Genomic DNA, 17,922 nt, shown 5'->3' with positions numbered 1-17,922 from the left:
CAAAGCTACTTACCTCTCCGACTTGATTGCTCTAGAGACCTAAAGACTGGAGACTGGGGACTGCTGAGTCCAGATCACCGGCTGAGGTCGATCAGGATCACTTTCAGCTCCAATGAGGCTTAGCTCCACATTGATGCCTTAATTATGCCTGGGGCAGAAACCTTCTGCCTTAACGCGTTAAAAGAGCGGTGGATGGCTGAGCCCAGATCTGCTAAATAAGGACTAGTGCATCTACCGGCCCCCCTGACGACCGAAACAACAACATCGGTCTCTCCCAGCCCGATCTAATCTAACCCGGTTTCCGACACGAGGCGGGTTGAAGGTAACCCAGCTTTGTACATCTTACCTCGCCCATCAATCGACATTCTCTTCTTCTCTCTGTGGAGGGACACATTACTAGGTACCGCAATCAATCCCTTGCGTCACCGCCTCGGGAGGGGCTCTTATCAAAACGCACGGTTGTTGACATCGGGCCACCACTCAACATATGAGTCTTTGAGAGGGGCTGGCGCGATCTGCAGGGCAAGCTAGCCTGGGGTACGGTATTTAGTGAATATTGCCAATTTGGACGGCACCCGTCGTCCCGACATATTCCTTGCGACCGGTTCTCTAGGTGCCCAACGCGAGAAGATGCCGGCCGTCGATGAGTTCCCTTCCGAACGGAAGCATACGAGCAGCTCTTACAGAGATGAACTGGCTCATTACAAAGCCCAGTATGAGCAACTTGAGGCGGAGCTTGCGGACTTTCAGTCCTCCAGCCGGGAGCTGGAGACTGAGATGGAGAAGGACATTGAAGCTTCGGAAAAGCGGGAGCGGCAACTGAAGGAAAAGCTCGACACGTTGCGATATGAAGTCGACGAGTGGAAGGTAAGGGACCCTGCTCATTATTCACAATTGTACGGACGCTAACATTTCGCTGGCAGACCAAATACAAGCAGTCGAAATCCGAAGGCAACGCTGTGCAGAACAACCTGCAGAAAGAGATCACCACCCTGCGAGACACGAACCGTACTTTGCAGCTCAAGCTTCGGGATATTGAAGTTGCCAACGATGACTACGAGCGTCAAGCCCGGAATACCACCTCGTCCCTGGAGGACATGGAATCGAAATACAACATCGGCATTGAGCGCGGGGTCTTGCTAGAGGAGGAAATAAGAAATGGGGAGCAGGAACGGGAGCAGCTGCGCATTGATAACCAACGTCTCCGAGATGAGCTCTCGGATCTGAAGATTGAAGCCGAGATCATCCAAGAGAAACTTCGAAATACTGAAGGACATGGATTCCGCCGCCGCAAGCCCACTCCTTTGTACCACCGCAGCCCAGCAACCCCGCAGAGTTTGGAGATCTTTGACCGTTCACCTACTGCTACCTCTTCTCCAGTATTTGCTACGCCCCCCGCTAAATCATCCCTTGCGTCGTCGACCGCTACCCCACCTTCGCCCCCTATCTCCGAGTCGTCTGTGAACATGCGCAAGTCAATCAACCCCAACGCGAATTCTACGCCTACATTCCCTCGACAGAGAGCCGCTGGTGCAGAGCCAGTGAACTCCAGAACCCTTCACGCTCGGAGTCAACCGCGTACCACTCATTCACGCACTCCTTCTTTCGCTTACAGCACCGGCACCGGTAATGGTAATGCCAATGGCAATGGTCGGTCTACTCCCTCCATGTCGATATCGTCTCGCAACAGTTTGACGAGAATGAATACCTCACGGGCCCCGGGGCTTCCCAAGTCCGGATCACTGTTCCAGATCCGTGGTTTGATTGGCAAGATGCAGAAGCTCGAAGAGCGTGTCCAATCAGCCAAATCGCGACTTCCCGCCCCATCCGATACCTCCTCTCGCGGATCCCCTCGTTCTGGGTCCGTGGTCAGCGAAAGCCCGGTCGTCCCCTCTTCGATCACTGTTCGCAGCAAGCGGCTCAGTAACAGTAGCCTTGGTTCCTCAGCGCGGGATAGTGAAAGCACTCCATCTTACCCCCCACAAGGTCGCCAGTCATGCGGACGGACAGGCGAGAGTCGCCCGAGCAGCCGAACTAGTTTCTCTAGCCGCAGCTCCTTCAGCCAGAGCGTGCACTCTGGTGTCCCCGTAAATGCCCGGCCTGAAAGTCGCTCGAGCCGCCCCGGGGCCAAAACCCCATTGGGTCACTACTCGACAAACCCTTTGATAGAGGGCCGGCGTCCTCGGTCTTCTCTCAGCAATCATGCCGGCCAACTCCCTAACATCGCTGGCATGTCTCTCATCGATGAGGATCAAGATATTACTACGCCAACAACAACTTCCCGCATCTCCCAAGAAATTCGACCCCCGACTCTAACTACTTCCCCTACCCCTATAGTGAAGAAGCGAACCATCAGCGGCATCCCGGCCCCCCGAAGCTTCAAGACTAGCATCGGACCTGGTCCCATGCCGCCGCCAAGCAGGAAGTCCCAAGCCAGCGATTTGGGAGAGACTTTTTAATTGGTCTTTTTCGCCTTTGGTATTTATGGAATTTGCAACGGGGTTTAGTGAACGGGTGATTTGTGTGTCAAGGTTATTTTTCAACGTTTGTTTTACATACTTCCAAGGTTAACTTTGATCAACTGCATTCTACAAGAGGCGGGCCATGGTCACATCCCTGTACAATTTTGCGTGTTGACTCGGACCAGCTAGGGCCTGGTTTGCGATGTGGCCCCCGGTGGATTCTGGGGACGTTCTAAGCTGTGTCTCAGCGATTGTCTTTTCATTCAACCAATAATACCCATGATGTTCTGCTCCAAATTAAGTAACATTGTATGTACTCCGTACTCCGTACATATGTTGCTAGTCATTCCGGAGTAAGAGTTGCATTAGTTTGCATAGATAATGGTGATGACGGATATGATTGGACTGTGGACGATCCTTTCTCCGTATGCCGTAATCCGTACTCCGTATATCGTATGGAGTTCGGAGTACGGAGTAAGCAATTTACACCAACCTTGGAAGGCTGATCATGTTGAATCATGCAGGTCAGCCTAATTCGGATAGCGCGCCTCAAATTAGGAGTGGCGTGGAGCATATTTTGATTGCCGACTTTAATATAGATTGCCCAGGTGTGTACTCCGTACTTTGTATACTAGGGCAAGATTTACTAGTACTTATAAGGAGCCCTGGAGTACGGAGTATGTATGAAACAATCTGACCTTGGAATTCCTGAAGATTCAACCCGCACTAAGGATCTTACCAAAAGGAATAAAACATAACACCAATTTTGAACTCGCTGAGCGAAAAATAAACAAAATTAACAATCGCCGAAAAGAAAAAGCCCGAATCGGTTGCCGAATGCCCGAGACCATGGGGAAGTATCTAGTACTTTGTACAAAGTAGATGAGATACATATCCCCATACAATATAATTCAATGATACATATCATTATAATAGCAAAGGCTGGATTGGTCTCTTCAACAAATTTAATGATCTCTATATATAAAAATCAAGTACATACATAAAAAAAAAAACAAAAAAAAGGGAGAGAAGTGGTGGGCAACGGATTATAGTGGAACCCGGCCCAACAAAGCCAGGGAGTTGAGGTGATGTTCCTGGGAGAAGTATCTTCACATAGTGTTAATTATGTAAAGGTACTTCTAGCTTCGGCCACTTAGGGGAATCCATCGTAGCCAGTTGGGATCATCTCCACTTCGGTGGGACCTCCAGAAAATCATCATCTCAGCAATTTTCCCCCCCTTGGACTTAATTATCATTGAACTTCTTGAAACATCCTCTTCAATTTTCTATATTCAATTTTATATAGAACTTTGGTTCGGGTGATTGGTCGGTGAGTCTTCCCATTTTACACCTTTTTACCGTTTGCGACATATGCAGACCAATTCCGCATTTGACGCTATCTTTCTTCATGGCCCCCGAGATCTCCGATTATTTCTTACGCTGACCTGCCCTTCCCCTCCAGACATTCCTGGCGCTTATCCTTCTCTCTCCTTCTATTTCTCTCTCTTTCTCTCTCTACCCTACCTTTTTTCTGCCCATAACCACTACTCGGGCTCTTTCCGCCACTTCCATTGTACATTTTTACCGAACTTTTAATCCGCGCTGTTGCAGACCGCGCGAAAAGAACTCTTCAATTCCTAGAAGGAAATCTCACCTGTGATTACCAACATCATGGGTGTCACAAACGGCAACTCATCGACCAATGGCTCGACTGTCCCCAAACATGACATCCCCTCACATTTCATCGGTGGCAACAAGCTCGAATTAGCACCCCCCAGTGCTGTCAAGGACTTCGTGGCTGCTCACGAAGGTCACTCCGTAATCACATCGGTAAGTGGGAAATTGAAGGAAAAACCGGAGCAGCCGGGGGAAAAAACGGTAAATTGAACGTGGGACTGACTTGAGGTTTTAGGTGCTTATTGCCAACAACGGTATCGCCGCTGTCAAAGAGATTCGTTCTGTGCGGAAATGGGCCTACGAGACCTTTGGCAATGAGCGGGCCATCCAATTCACCGTGATGGCCACGCCCGAAGATCTGACTGCCAACGCTGACTATATTCGCATGGCCGACCAATACGTCGAGGTTCCCGGTGGAACCAATAATAATAATTATGCCAATGTCGAGTTGATTGTCGATATTGCGGAGCGCATGGATGTTCACGCCGTGTGGGCAGGATGGGGTCACGCCTCTGAAAACCCCCGGTTACCCGAATCTCTTGCTGCCTCCCCAAAGAAGATCATCTTCATTGGACCCCCAGCTTCCGCCATGCGCTCGCTTGGTGACAAGATCTCCTCCACCATTGTTGCACAGCATGCCGGTGTGCCTTGCATTCCCTGGTCTGGAACCGGTGTTGACGAGGTGCTGCTCGATGAACATGGTATCGTGACAGTCGAGGACGAGGTCTATAAGAAGGGCTGCACCTTTTCCCCCGAAGAGGGTTTGGCGAAGGCCAAGGAAATCGGTTTCCCTGTCATGGTCAAGGCCTCTGAAGGTGGTGGTGGTAAGGGTATCCGAAAGGTCGAGAACGAGGAAGAGTTCTTCTCCTTGTACAATGCCGCTGCCAACGAGATTCCGGGATCGCCTATCTTCATCATGAAGCTGGCTGGCAATGCCCGCCATCTGGAGGTGCAGTTGCTGGCTGATCAGTACGGCAACAACATTTCCCTCTTCGGTCGTGATTGTTCCGTTCAGCGTCGTCACCAGAAGATTATCGAGGAGGCTCCTGTTACCATTGCGAAACAGCCCACCTTCCAGGCCATGGAGCGCGCTGCCGTGAGTCTCGGTCGTTTGGTCGGATACGTTTCCGCCGGTACCGTCGAGTACCTCTACTCGCACTCCGACGACAAGTTCTACTTCCTCGAGTTGAACCCTCGTCTGCAGGTCGAGCATCCCACCACTGAGATGGTCTCCGGAGTCAATCTGCCCGCTGCTCAGCTCCAGATTGCTATGGGTATTCCTCTGCACCGCGTTCGTGACATTCGTCTCCTTTACGGTGTCGACCCCAACGCCTCCGCCGAGATTGACTTCGACTTCTCCAAGGAAGAGAGCTTCCAAACTCAGCGCCGTCCCCAGCCCAAGGGCCACACCACTGCTTGCCGTATCACCTCCGAAGATCCTGGCGAGGGCTTCAAGCCTTCCAGTGGTACCATGCACGAGCTGAATTTCCGCAGTTCGTCAAACGTCTGGGGTTACTTCTCTGTCGGTACTGCTGGTGGTATCCACAGTTTCTCCGACAGTCAATTCGGTCACATTTTCGCTTACGGCGAGAACCGATCGGCCTCGCGCAAGCACATGGTCGTTGCTCTGAAGGAATTGAGCATTCGTGGTGATTTCCGTACCACTGTCGAATACCTGATCAAGCTTCTCGAGACCCCCGCTTTCGAGGACAACACTATCACCACCGGATGGCTCGACCAGCTTATCACTAACAAGCTGACTGCTGAGCGTCCCGATCAGACTGTCGCCATCATTTGTGGTGCTGTTACCAAGGCCCACCTCGCTAGCGAGGCTGGTATTGAGGAGTACCGCCACGGTCTCGGGAAGGGCCAGGTCCCGTCTAAGGAGATCCTGAAGACCGTTTTCCCCGTTGATTTCATCTACGAAGGCGAGCGTTACAAATTCACAGCCACTCGTGCCAGCTTGGACAGCTACCACCTCTTCATCAATGGCTCTAAGTGCTCAGTCGGTGTTCGCGCCTTGGCTGATGGTGGTTTGCTGGTTCTCCTTAGCGGCCGCAGTCACAACGTTTACTGGAAGGAGGAAGCCGCTGCAACCCGTCTCAGTGTTGACGGCAAGACCTGTCTCTTGGAGCAGGAGAACGATCCTACTCAGCTTCGTTCTCCTTCCCCTGGTAAGCTTGTCAAGTTCACTGTCGAGAATGGAGAGCACATCCGCTCTGGCCAGTCTTACGCTGAAGTTGAGGTCATGAAGATGTACATGCCCCTCATCGCAAATGAGGATGGTGTCGTGCAGCTCATCAAGCAGCCCGGTGCCACTTTGGAGGCTGGTGATATCCTGGGTATCCTTGCCCTGGATGACCCCTCCCGCGTCAAGCATGCTCAGCCCTTCACTGGTCAGCTGCCCGAGCTTGGCTCGCCTACCATTCTCGGTAACAAGCCCTCCCAGCGCTTCTTCCTGCTTCACAGCATTCTGGAGAACATTCTTCGCGGTTTCGACAACCAGGTCATTATGAGCACCACTCTTAAGGATCTTGTTGAGGTGTTGCGCAACCCCGATCTTCCCTACGGAGAGTGGAACGCGCAGTCATCTGCGCTGCACTCTCGCATTCCCCAGAAGCTGGATGCTCAGCTGCAGAATGTGGTTGACCGTGCCAAGGCTCGCAAGGCTGAGTTCCCTGCTAAGCAGCTCCAGAAGGCTATCCTTCGCTTCATCGAGGAAAACATCGGCCCTGCCGATGCTGAAATTCTCAAGACCACCCTCTTGCCCCTTGTTGAGGTCATCAACAAGTACATCGATGGCTTGAAGACCAACGAGTACAATGTCTTCATTGGCTTGCTCGAGCAGTACTACGATGTTGAGAAGCTGTTCTCCACCCACAACCTGCGCGACGAGGATGTCATTCTCAAGCTTCGTGAGGAGAACAAGGACGACATCACCAGCATTGTGCACACTGTCCTCTCGCACAGCCGTATCGGCTCGAAGAATAACCTCGTACTGGCCATTTTGGACATGTACCGCCCCAACCAGCCCCATGTCGAGAATGTTGGCACTCACTTCAAGCCCATCCTCAAGAAGTTGACTGAGCTCGAGTCTCGCTCTTCCGCCAAAGTTACTCTCAAGGCCCGCGAGGTTCTTATCCAGTGCGCTATGCCATCTCTGGATGAGCGTCTTTCGCAGATGGAGCACATTCTGCGATCTTCAGTTGTCGAGTCTCGCTACGGTGAGACTGGATGGGAGCACCGTGAGCCTTCCTTGGAGGTCTTGAAGGAGGTCGTCGATTCGAAGTACACTGTCTTCGATGTGCTTCCTCGCTTCTTCGTCCACGCTGACCCCTGGGTCACCCTCGCCTCCCTGGAAGTTTACGTTCGCCGTGCCTACCGTGCGTACACTCTCAAGGGTATCGAGTACAGCGCCTCTACTGAGCAGCCCTTCTTGTCTTGGGACTTCACCCTTGGCAAGCTCGGCCAGCGTGAGTTCGGTGTTCTGAACTCCACTCAGCCCTCCGCCCCGGGCACTCCCATTGCTGAGATCAACCCCTTCAAGCGGATCAACTCCATCGGCGACATGTCCCTCTTTGTGAGCGACGCTGCCAGTGACCCCGTCCGCAAGGGTGTTATCATCCCTGTGCAGTACTTGGAGGATGCTGAGGAGATCCTCTCCAAGGCTCTTGAGGTATTCCCTCTCGGCAGCTCCAACGCCAAGCGCCCAAGCGAGCAGGGCCTCATTGCCAGCCTCGAAGGCAAGCGTCGCCCGGCCATTAAGCCTGTGGTTGACAGCGAGCTCACTGGAGTTTGTAACATTGCCATTCGCGATATTGAGGACATGGAAGATTCGGAGCTCGTTGAACAGATGAAGCGACTGCTCGCTGACAACAAGGAGGAGCTGCTTGCCCGCCGTATTCGTCGTGTTACCTTCATTTGTGGCAAGCAAGGTGTCTACCCCGGCTACTTTACCTTCCGTGGCCCCAACTACGCGGAAGATCTGAGTATCCGTCACAGCGAGCCCGCTCTTGCCTTCCAGCTGGAGCTTGGCCGTCTGTCCAAGTTCAACATCAAGCCCGTCTTCACCGAGAACCGCAACATTCACGTCTACGAGGCTATTGGCAAGGGTCCCGAGAACGACAAGGCTATTGACAAGCGCTACTTCATTCGTGCTGTGGTTCGTCCCGGTCGTCTCCGTGATGATATCCCCACTGCTGAGTACCTGATCTCGGAGGCCGACCGCCTCATGAACGACATCCTGGACGCCCTGGAGATCATTGGCAACAACAACTCCGATCTGAACCACATCTTCATCAACTTCTCTCCCGTCTTCAATCTCCAGCCCGAGGATGTCGAGCAGGCCCTGGCTGGCTTCCTCGACCGCTTCGGCCGCCGTCTGTGGCGTCTCCGTGTCACCGGTGCCGAGATCCGCATCCTTTGCACCGACCCAGCTACCGGTATGCCCTACCCCCTGCGTGTGATTATCAGCAACACCTACGGATTCATCATCAACGTCGAGATGTACATCGAGCGCAAGTCCGAGAAGGGCGAGTGGATCTTCCAGAGCATTGGTGGTACCGCCAAGCTTGGCTCTATGCATCTGCGCGCTGTTTCCACCCCCTACCCTACCAAGGAGTGGCTGCAGCCCAAGCGCTACAAGGCTCACTTGATGGGAACTCAGTACGTCTACGATTTCCCCGAGCTTTTCCGCCAGGCCTTCCAGAACAGCTGGACCAAGATCGCCGAGAAGATTCCTTCCTTGTACGAGAAGCGCCCTCCCGTTGGAGAGTGCATTGACTACAGCGAACTGGTCTTGGATGACACCGACAACCTTGTCGAGGTGTCTCGCGAGCCTGGTACCAACACTCACGGTATGGTTGGTTGGATCATCACTGCCCGTACTCCTGAGTACCCCCGCGGCAGACGTTTCATCATTGTCGCCAACGACATCACCTTCCAGATTGGTTCCTTCGGTCCTCAGGAAGACAAGTTCTTCCACAAGTGCACTGAGCTTGCCCGCAAGCTGGGTATTCCCCGTATCTACTTGTCTGCAAACTCCGGTGCTCGTATCGGTGTGGCCGACGAGATTATTCCCTTCTTCTCGGTTGCCTGGAACAACCCCGAGAACCCCGAGGCCGGCTTCAAGTACCTTTACCTCACTCCTGAGGTTAAGAAGCGCTTTGATGCCAGCAAGAAGAAGGAAGTCATCACCGAGCTCATCACCGAAGATGGTGAGGAGCGCCACAAGATCACCACCGTCATTGGTGCCAAGGACGGTCTTGGTGTCGAGTGTCTGAAGGGTTCCGGTCTCATTGCCGGTGCCACCTCCAAGGCTTACGAGGACATCTTCACCATCACCCTTGTTACCTGCCGCTCTGTCGGTATCGGTGCTTACCTTGTGCGTCTTGGTCAGCGTGCCATCCAGGTTGAAGGCCAGCCCATCATCCTCACTGGTGCCCCTGCCATCAACAAGCTGCTCGGTCGCGAGGTTTACACCTCCAACCTTCAGCTTGGTGGCACCCAGATCATGTACAAGAACGGTGTTTCTCACATGACTGCCAACGATGACTTCGAGGGTGTTGAGAAGATTGTTGAGTGGATGTCCTTCGTCCCCGACAAGAAGAACGCCCCTATCCCCATCCGCCCCTGGTCTGATACCTGGGACCGTGATGTTGCCTACTTCCCTCCTCCCAAGCAAACTTATGATGTCAGATGGCTCATCGGCGGTAAGGCGGACGTCGATGGCTTCCTTCCTGGTCTGTTCGACAAGGACTCCTTCGAGGAGGCCCTTGGTGGCTGGGCTCGCACCGTCGTCGTTGGTCGTGCCCGCCTTGGTGGTATCCCCATGGGTGTGATCGCCGTCGAGACTCGCTCGGTGGAGAACGTCACCCCCGCCGATCCCGCCAACCCCGACTCCATGGAGATGATCTCCACTGAGGCTGGTGGTGTCTGGTACCCCAACTCGGCCTACAAGACTGCCCAGGCTCTGCGCGACTTCAACAATGGTGAGCAGCTGCCCGTCATGATCCTGGCCAACTGGAGAGGATTCTCCGGTGGTCAGCGTGACATGTACAACGAGGTCCTCAAGTACGGTTCGTACATCGTCGACGCTCTCGTCAAGTACGAGCAGCCCATCTTCGTGTACATTCCTCCCCACGGTGAGCTCCGCGGTGGATCTTGGGTCGTCGTTGACCCCACCATCAACCCCGATCAGATGGAGATGTATGCCGACGAAGAGTCCCGTGGTGGTGTCCTCGAGCCCGAGGGTATGGTGAACATCAAGTACCGCCGCGACAAGCAGCTGGACACCATGGCCCGCCTGGACGCGACCTACGGCGAACTCCGCCGCTCCCTGTCCGACACCTCCCTCACCAAGGACCAGCTCAGCGAAGTCAAGGCGCTGATGGCCACCCGCGAGGAGCAGCTCCTGCCCGTTTACATGCAGATTGCGCTTCAATTCGCCGACCTGCACGATCGCGCCGGCCGCATGGAAGCCAAGAACACTATCCGTGGTGCTCTGAAGTGGGCCAACGCCCGTCGCTTCTTCTACTGGCGTCTGCGCCGTCGTCTCAGCGAAGAGACCATCATCAAGCGCATGGTCGCCGCCTCACCGTCCCCGGCCCCCGGTGCCGACGCTTCCAGCGAGTCCCCTCGCGCTGCGCACCTGCGCACCCTGCACACCTGGACTGGTCTCCTCGGCGACGAACTCAAGCACGATGACCACAAGGTCGCTGTTTGGTACGAGGAGAACAAGAAGGTTGTCCAGAGCAAGATTGACTCGCTGCGCACTGATGGCGTTGCCACTGAGGTTGCCCAGCTGCTTATTGGAAACAAGGAGGGTGGTCTGCGCGGTGTCCAGCAGGTGCTTTCTATGTTGCCTGTTGAGGAACGTGAAAATGTGCTCAAGTACCTTGGTTCTGCTTAGATCTGTTTGCATATGACTTACTCAGAAGTATCTGTTATGACTTGATGGTTTTTCTCTGATTTTTATTTTATGTTTTTCATGTTTTTGTTTGTTACAGAGTGCAAGGTGTTTTTTGTTTTGGCTTCGATTATATAGGACTACGGTGTTGATATTCATTTTCAATATTCAATAAGATCAAGTTCACTGAATTATATGATGCAACGAAGTAAACAGTAACAATAAAAGATAAACAGCAGTAAACCTGCCATGACCTGTATACACCGTAAGAAACCTAACACATCCCCGCAAAACCTCCCCTACTAGAAAATTTCCTCCACCCACCCTTCTGACCCGTCCATTCTCGCCGTAGATCGCGCTCACGTTCTCGAACTCTTTTGCTATGTGATCGGCTATGCGACTTGCTTGTATATTTGGGCCTTTCGGCTGGTTCTGAGGTCTCTGGGGGTTCTGAGGGTTCTGGTTTGGCGAAAAGGTATCTGAGCCAGGCAAACATTTTGATGCGGAATGAATCTATGGGGGCTGAGTCCTAGGGGTGGATGTTATTTTTGGGAGTTATTGCTCAGGGACCTAAGGTGAGTAGAGTTACTTATAGGGAAGAGATGAGGGGATCAGGTACAATGTTGGTTTGAGGAGATTTGGTTTTACCTGGGATGATTCGTGTGAAGCGTATATGGGTCAGTAGAGTAGTATGTAGTACGCAGTGACGAGGTGTTGATGTTCTGTTTTGGGTTGAGGCGGGGGCTGTTCATCTGGGGGCCATAAGGTGGAGATGGAGAAATACTCCCAGTAACATCAGATTATAGACTGATGGCTACATCATCAGGAAGCTCTTGGCAGGGAATGTATCCATCTATCCTGGGGGTTACTTTCGGGTCAATATCAATCAGTTGTGCTAACCTCGAGATTCTGGGTTCTGCCTCGCACAATCTGCTTACGTCTGAGACTAACCAACTAGGACATCTATTAGATATCCTCAAATTCAGCATAATAACATCCCTTTCGCATAGAAATCCAACATACACAATATACAAGAACTAATCTAACCATGTAACTTTTTCATACGAACATCCTTCCAAGCCTGAACACCAACAATCCCCAATATCATCAGGAACAGCGAGATCAAGATAAACGTCCTCGCAACCATGCTACAAGCTCTCTGGGAACTCCCCCGTCTCTCTCTGCGCTCCCGCTGCCGATCACATTCTGCACAGTGAATATGTTGATCCGGCTCCTCGGGCGCTGTCACCCCGATAGGGATGGGGATGGGAGCGGGGATGGCATGGAGGTGGTGGTGACCCTGTTCTATGTCTCGGTGCTCATGGGTGGTGTCTGTTTGGCCGACCATGGTATACTATGTATCCATTAGATTGATTAGCATGCTGATGGGACTAGACCATTCCTCTGCGGTCTTTATTCGAGTACAAAGGATTACTCACGCCATTCCGTGAGCTTGAGCCGCGCTCTTGGAATAGGTCCTCGTATGCAGGAGCTGGTTCTGTAGGTGTGGAATTGCCCATAATTGATGATGTATGTACTCCGTATTCTTGGCTGTGAATTAGGAGAAGTAACTGTTGATTGTACTCTGCAACATATGACATATCCAGTACGCAGGCTAGGCAACAGCCTCGCACATCGACAGCTCCAATTCGTCAGTTGCTTTTGGCCCCGTTTACGCCTTTGACCCCATTAAGCGGTTCGTATTTGAAGTCTTCGGTCTATCTTAATTTATTAGATTCACTCCGTAAAGTTTCAGAGAGAGCAATGCGCACTGAAAATGCGGATGGGCTTGGCAGAGTACTTAGAGCCAAGATGTGTTTAATCCGAAGAAAATCCACAAGGGATGACACAGCATCTCTTGTGAGCTGGGAGTGACATATGACGCGGAGGTTGCAAACAGATAAAACAGCGATAACAATGTTTTTAATCTTCTAAGATTAAAAGGAGAATTTTGGGGAGGTAAGTCTTTCAGGCCGGCTACTGTAGAGCGGACTTACTCTAATGCCCCAGAACTTTGGTTCCCAGAAATTTACTTTGAAGCTGACAACTCACTTTCTCTTCCTGTTGGACACTTTCAAGGTTGCGTGCACGATTTGGACAATCATAGACCAGCGCCCGCTTTTCGAGGGATTTCATCCACCATCTGACTGGATAATAAAATAACACGTTGACTGCCTTGGAAAGCTTCCGAGTCTGTGGTGGTTAAAGTGGGATTCTCATGCAAAGTGGCTCAACGAGGATGGGACAAGGCAAAACGAGGCATTTTCACGGCCGTTGGAGCAGTGATTTAATGATGCAGTGAGTCAACCAAGACAAGAGTGTAATATACAGCTGGTAGTTGAGGCTGAGACGGTTGCTTTGCTCAATATATTAAGGGCTATGCTTACATATAGCCCTACGCAGAGGTTAGCTGCGAGCGAAGTCTTGACTTACGAATGGATGCAGAAGTGGCCTCTTCCTGAGCTATCTCAGGCGAAAAGGAAATGGTAATGATTCCTTTTCGTCTTGTATACTACATAATGTTTCTTAGATAACCAATATTCAACCTAACCATACATACGTTTGCCTAAATATAGGACCATTGGATAGTTCCGCCCATGATCTCTTCAAGCTGCTACTGGAAATATTCTACGTTCTGGTATATGAAATACGGCTGGGCTTCTATTCTTCCGATCATATTGAAATGATGTTTCCTATATTAAAATACTCCTGGATGAACATTCCGTCATTCTCTCCACAACTTCGCTCTAACCTACTTACTAGGGATGGGGTCTTTGAAACACAAAATGCCATACTATGTTGCTTTATGATCTCTTCTTAGGAGTTCTACTCTGATATCGTTGGATAGAACCCTGGCTTTTTCCTAGAGTAGTACTTGGAAGCCTACAATACGGAGCTTTCCTACAATAGCTGTGAAAATATTACAAAGCGACAGTAACTCTGAATGCTAGTTTCATCATGAAAAAAAAGCTCGCTTCAGAATCTCAAGGAGATAAAGCCGAAGGAAAGTGTACAAAAAAGCGGCATACATAGAGAGCATCTTTCATCTCTACTGCAGTGAAAAAAAACCTAAGTATAGACAGGCATATGTACCTCTCACATTAATTCGGCCTGCATAATTCATGAAGCGCTAGCTACTGCGTGGAGAGTTGTGCATTTGGTGCAATAAGCAGCTTCACAATATCAATATGACCGGCTCTTCCTGCGGCCTGGATAGCTGAACAGCCATCATCATCGGCAGGGAGAGCATCGATATTAGCTCCTTTGCTAAGAAGTAGTTTTACTATCTCAGTATAACCAGCCTCGGCTGCGGCTTGGAGAGCTGTACGGCCATAATGATAGGCAGGTGGAGCGTTAATACTAGCTCCTTTGCTAAGAAGTAGTTTTACTATCTCAGTATGACCAGCCCCGGCTGCGGCCTGGAGAGCTGTACGGCCATTATTATCGGTAGGGAGAGTATTGATATTAGCTCCTTTGCTAAGAAGTAGTTTTACTATCTCAGTATGACCAGCCCCGGCTGCGGCCTGGAGAGCTGTACGGCCATGATAATCGGCAGGTGGAGCGTTGATATCAGCTCCTTTGCTAAGAAGTAGTTCCACTATCTCAGTATAGCCAGCCTCGGCTGCGGCCTGGAGAGCTGTACAGCCATGATTATCGGCAGGTGGAGCGTTGATATCAGCTCCTTTGCTAAAAAGTAGTTCCACTATCTCAGTATGACCGGCCCCGGCTGCGGCCTGAACTGCAGTCATCCCACAGACTGATGAATATAGTTCGGGATTTACACGATTTTCAAGGAGGCGATTGGCCATACTCTCAATTCCGTTTAGAGCTGCCCAGACCAACAGGTCAATGTCACGGCCGATATCAGCAAAGTCGTTTTTCCATCCTTTGACTTGCTCCAAGGTGCGGAAAATGTGATTCCCAATGGTGTTGGTCATAACCAAATGCTTCAGCATAGTTCTTGCCGTATCTCTATGGCCACCCTTAGCCGCTAGGTGAAGAGGTGCTTGTCTATTCTGGTCTGGAATATCAGACCTGGCTTTCTGGCTTAACAGCAGCGACACACATTCCTGCCGTCCTCGCCATGCTGCTCGAGACAAGGGCGTTTGACTCGAAGAATCTTGAGCATCAACATCGGCACCATTATTGATTAACAACAGCATAATGTCCTGGTGGCCTTTCTCTGAGGCCCAATGTAATGGCGTTCGGCCAAAATTATCACTGAGATTGACATCAATATGGAATTGCTCAACAAGCTGTTTCACAACAGATGTTTTCGCATTTTCCACTGCACAATGGACTGCAGTTCTTCCTAACCGATCTCTAGAAGATCCAGTGCTAGGGTGCTTTTGTAGGATTTTTCGAACTCTCTTTGCGTCTCCTGCCCCAGCCGCCAAATTGAGAGCAAAAATATCGCCCTCGTCTTTTGATGGCAGGTTTATCATTGTACCCTGGTGTTTGTTTCGGAGAGGTGTTGTGGAAAATAGGGAGAGGTTACTTTATTGGGGAACAGGTCTGATTTGAACTGAACCACGGGGGAAAGACTAAAAGAGCATGGCTCTCTGTCTCGGGCAAAAATTATACTGAGCAAATGTAACAAGGAATAATTGAGCGAGAGCTCAATGAAATGCGAGAATGAAATTCACCCGAACCGGGTTAGGCGCTGGCCCCCGACCCCCTGGCCACCTCACCTTGAATGCAGCTGGGGGAATCATAGACCGACATGTCGCAAGTGCATACATAGTTTGCCAATCATGTTCTTATGTTTGCTTTAGTTGCTTATTTAGTGGCGTTTATTTTTTTAGAACCATTTCATTTGCAACTGAACCCTATGATCCAGGTGTCTTGGGCGTGATTTATTCGATGTCTATCTGCGACGTGTCGGTCACCATTTCACCTATTATCTTATTTTGTGGCTTAGACCTCCATTCTTTTCAGCCTTTTGTGTTTCTGTTTCTGTCTCTTATCTTTCGGCTCGTCGTGGGTCTAAACAGCACTTTATGACATATTGCTACGTACACCAGCAGCACAGCAAGCACGGTGCTATAAAGAGCCTTCGAATTTCCATAAGCCAAAGCCTTGCTATTCTCTGAAAGCCGGAACACCGAATTCATGGCAGCTACACTGTTGATATTGGGTATTTTCACAGTGGCACTTCCAGTGGTCGCAAGTGAGCCTTCGACCACCGACCAACTTGGGTGGCAGGGCAGCCCCAATCGTCGAGGCACCTGGGATATTATCCTTAGTTGTGGAACAACAATTTTCGCATGCACGTGGAGTATTCAGCACTTGAATGTACCAGCAGCACAGGATGGCATCTCTAAAAAGGCTTTGCGAAGTTGCCAGTGGATGCTCATCACCGTTTTGTTTCCCGAATTTATCATGGCACATGCTTTCTTTGAGCTTTTGATGGCAATAGATGCTACAAAAGCTATTGAAGCAAAGGTTAATATAGCAGTGACATATCCTCCGTTGATTAGGAGGCTTTTTCTTCGTCATACGCAAAACAACGACTCAGAACATGGCAAGAATTATAAAGGACCAGAATGGACACTCACGCACTCATACTTTGCCAACATGGGCGGACTTTCCTTCGAGTATACAGATGAGACCGACGAACGGAAATGCATTCAATTTCCTCTCACTGCGTTTCAATATGCCGAGCAGCCTGATGTTTATGCTACGCCGGAGATTTACGAAGATGACATCAAAGACAAGGGCAAACAGGATTACTTCGCCAAGGCAATTGCTATAGTGCAGATATGCTGGTTGATTCTCTCTCTTATTACTCGAAAGATCCGGGGCCTAGCTTTCTCTCAATTTGAAACGCTTACTCTAGGTCTCGCGGTCTGCGGTGTTGCCATTTATATTACATACTGGTACAAGCCTCAAGGCGTTGGTGTACCAATAAAGGTTGCGAAACAAGAAGGCTCCGTGGTTCCCCAATTTCTCAGAACATACGACAGCTTTTGGGATGTCCTTTCAAACTCGAGAGAAAAAAAGAGTTCTGGGCAGGTCAGCCGCATCAGAAATGACAACAACTCTGTCGCAAAATCCAACAAATGGCACATGACAATCATTGTGTTGGCTGTATTATCTGCGGTATTTGGCTGTATTCATATCATTGCATGGAATTTTGAGTTCCCATCTGACGTGGAAAAGCTCCTTTGGAGAATTGCAACTATTATGTCGATTGTAGTCCCTGGACTTGGTTTGACCACTATTCTGCTAGCTCAATTTACTGCTCGTGATGGCGACCCTCGAGAATTCTTGATGAATTGCCTCGAACCTCCGAGGGAATTTTCATGGTTCTATGATGATATCGATGCCACCTCAAAGGCAATGACTACCTTGGAAAATATTTACAATAATCTAAGCTCGGAAGACGACAACGCACAGCGTTTGTACAAAGATATTCTCACTACCAACACTGGATCATTTGCACCAGAGATGTTGAAGTTCATTAAAAAAGAATCGCCGTTCGAGGAAAGTAATTCAGTCCAGCTATCTGAGAAATTTATATCTCAATTCAGCTTTCTGGTCGAATTGATGAATGACGAAGGGCCAAAAAGCTTGGTCGATAGCGCAAAGACGAATGTATTTCCCCGTCGAGCCGTGATTCCCAGATGGGTGAATATGTCCATTCTGTATACCACCAACTTGATCTACATTGTGTCCCGACTTATGATCATGGCATTGGCTCTTGCGAGCCTTCGATCTATGCCAGAAGAGGTGTATATCACGACATGGACAAAAAACCTCCCAGCTATACAATAACCTGCCATACATGGTGTGCGCTGTGGGGTGGATCAATGGATGTACATTTCAGTGATTGTAACACAAATTAGGTTTCAAATAGGCGTTGGAGAAAAACAA

The 17,922-nt window shown here is 50.4% G+C and overlaps 5 protein-coding genes across 5 annotated transcripts; 3 read left to right on the top strand and 2 right to left on the bottom strand.

The window, feature by feature from the left end:
* Nucleotides 1-593: 593 nt before the first annotated feature.
* On the top strand, nt 594-2,459 carry nde1 (nuclear distribution protein NudE; the record flags this gene model as incomplete). Its single annotated transcript, XM_057252380.1, has 2 exons — nt 594-867; nt 924-2,459. The coding sequence occupies exons 1-2, from the start codon at nt 631-633 to the stop codon at nt 2,457-2,459; spliced, it is 1,773 nt and encodes a 590-aa protein (XP_057111705.1). The 5' UTR covers nt 594-630.
* A 1,674-nt stretch (nt 2,460-4,133) lies between these two features.
* Nucleotides 4,134-11,049, top strand: N7479_004682 (acetyl-CoA carboxylase ACC1; the record flags this gene model as incomplete). The annotated part of the gene is made up of 2 exons (XM_057252379.1): nt 4,134-4,292; nt 4,375-11,049. The coding sequence occupies 2 exons, from the start codon at nt 4,134-4,136 to the stop codon at nt 11,047-11,049; spliced, it is 6,834 nt and encodes a 2,277-aa protein (XP_057111704.1).
* Nucleotides 11,050-12,088: 1,039 nt separating this feature from the next.
* On the bottom strand, nt 12,089-12,566 carry N7479_004681 (uncharacterized protein; the record flags this gene model as incomplete). Its single annotated transcript, XM_057252378.1, has 2 exons — nt 12,089-12,400; nt 12,486-12,566. The coding sequence occupies 2 exons, from the start codon at nt 12,564-12,566 to the stop codon at nt 12,089-12,091; spliced, it is 393 nt and encodes a 130-aa protein (XP_057111703.1).
* Nucleotides 12,567-14,180: 1,614 nt separating this feature from the next.
* On the bottom strand, nt 14,181-15,491 carry N7479_004680 (ankyrin repeat domain-containing protein; the record flags this gene model as incomplete). Its single annotated transcript, XM_057252377.1, has 1 exon — nt 14,181-15,491. One exon carries the CDS (start codon nt 15,489-15,491, stop codon nt 14,181-14,183), a length of 1,311 nt encoding a protein of 436 aa, XP_057111702.1.
* Nucleotides 15,492-16,158: 667 nt separating this feature from the next.
* On the top strand, nt 16,159-17,823 carry N7479_004679 (uncharacterized protein; the record flags this gene model as incomplete). Its single annotated transcript, XM_057252376.1, has 1 exon — nt 16,159-17,823. One exon carries the CDS (start codon nt 16,159-16,161, stop codon nt 17,821-17,823), a length of 1,665 nt encoding a protein of 554 aa, XP_057111701.1.
* Between the last annotated feature and the right edge of the window lie 99 nt (nt 17,824-17,922).

Source organism: Penicillium vulpinum, assembly GCF_028829585.1.
Source record: "Penicillium vulpinum strain IBT 29486 chromosome Unknown utg000002l_segment0_segment0, whole genome shotgun sequence".
NCBI lineage: Eukaryota > Fungi > Ascomycota > Eurotiomycetes > Eurotiales > Aspergillaceae > Penicillium > Penicillium vulpinum.
This window is presented reverse-complemented; position numbering and strand designations above follow the sequence as displayed.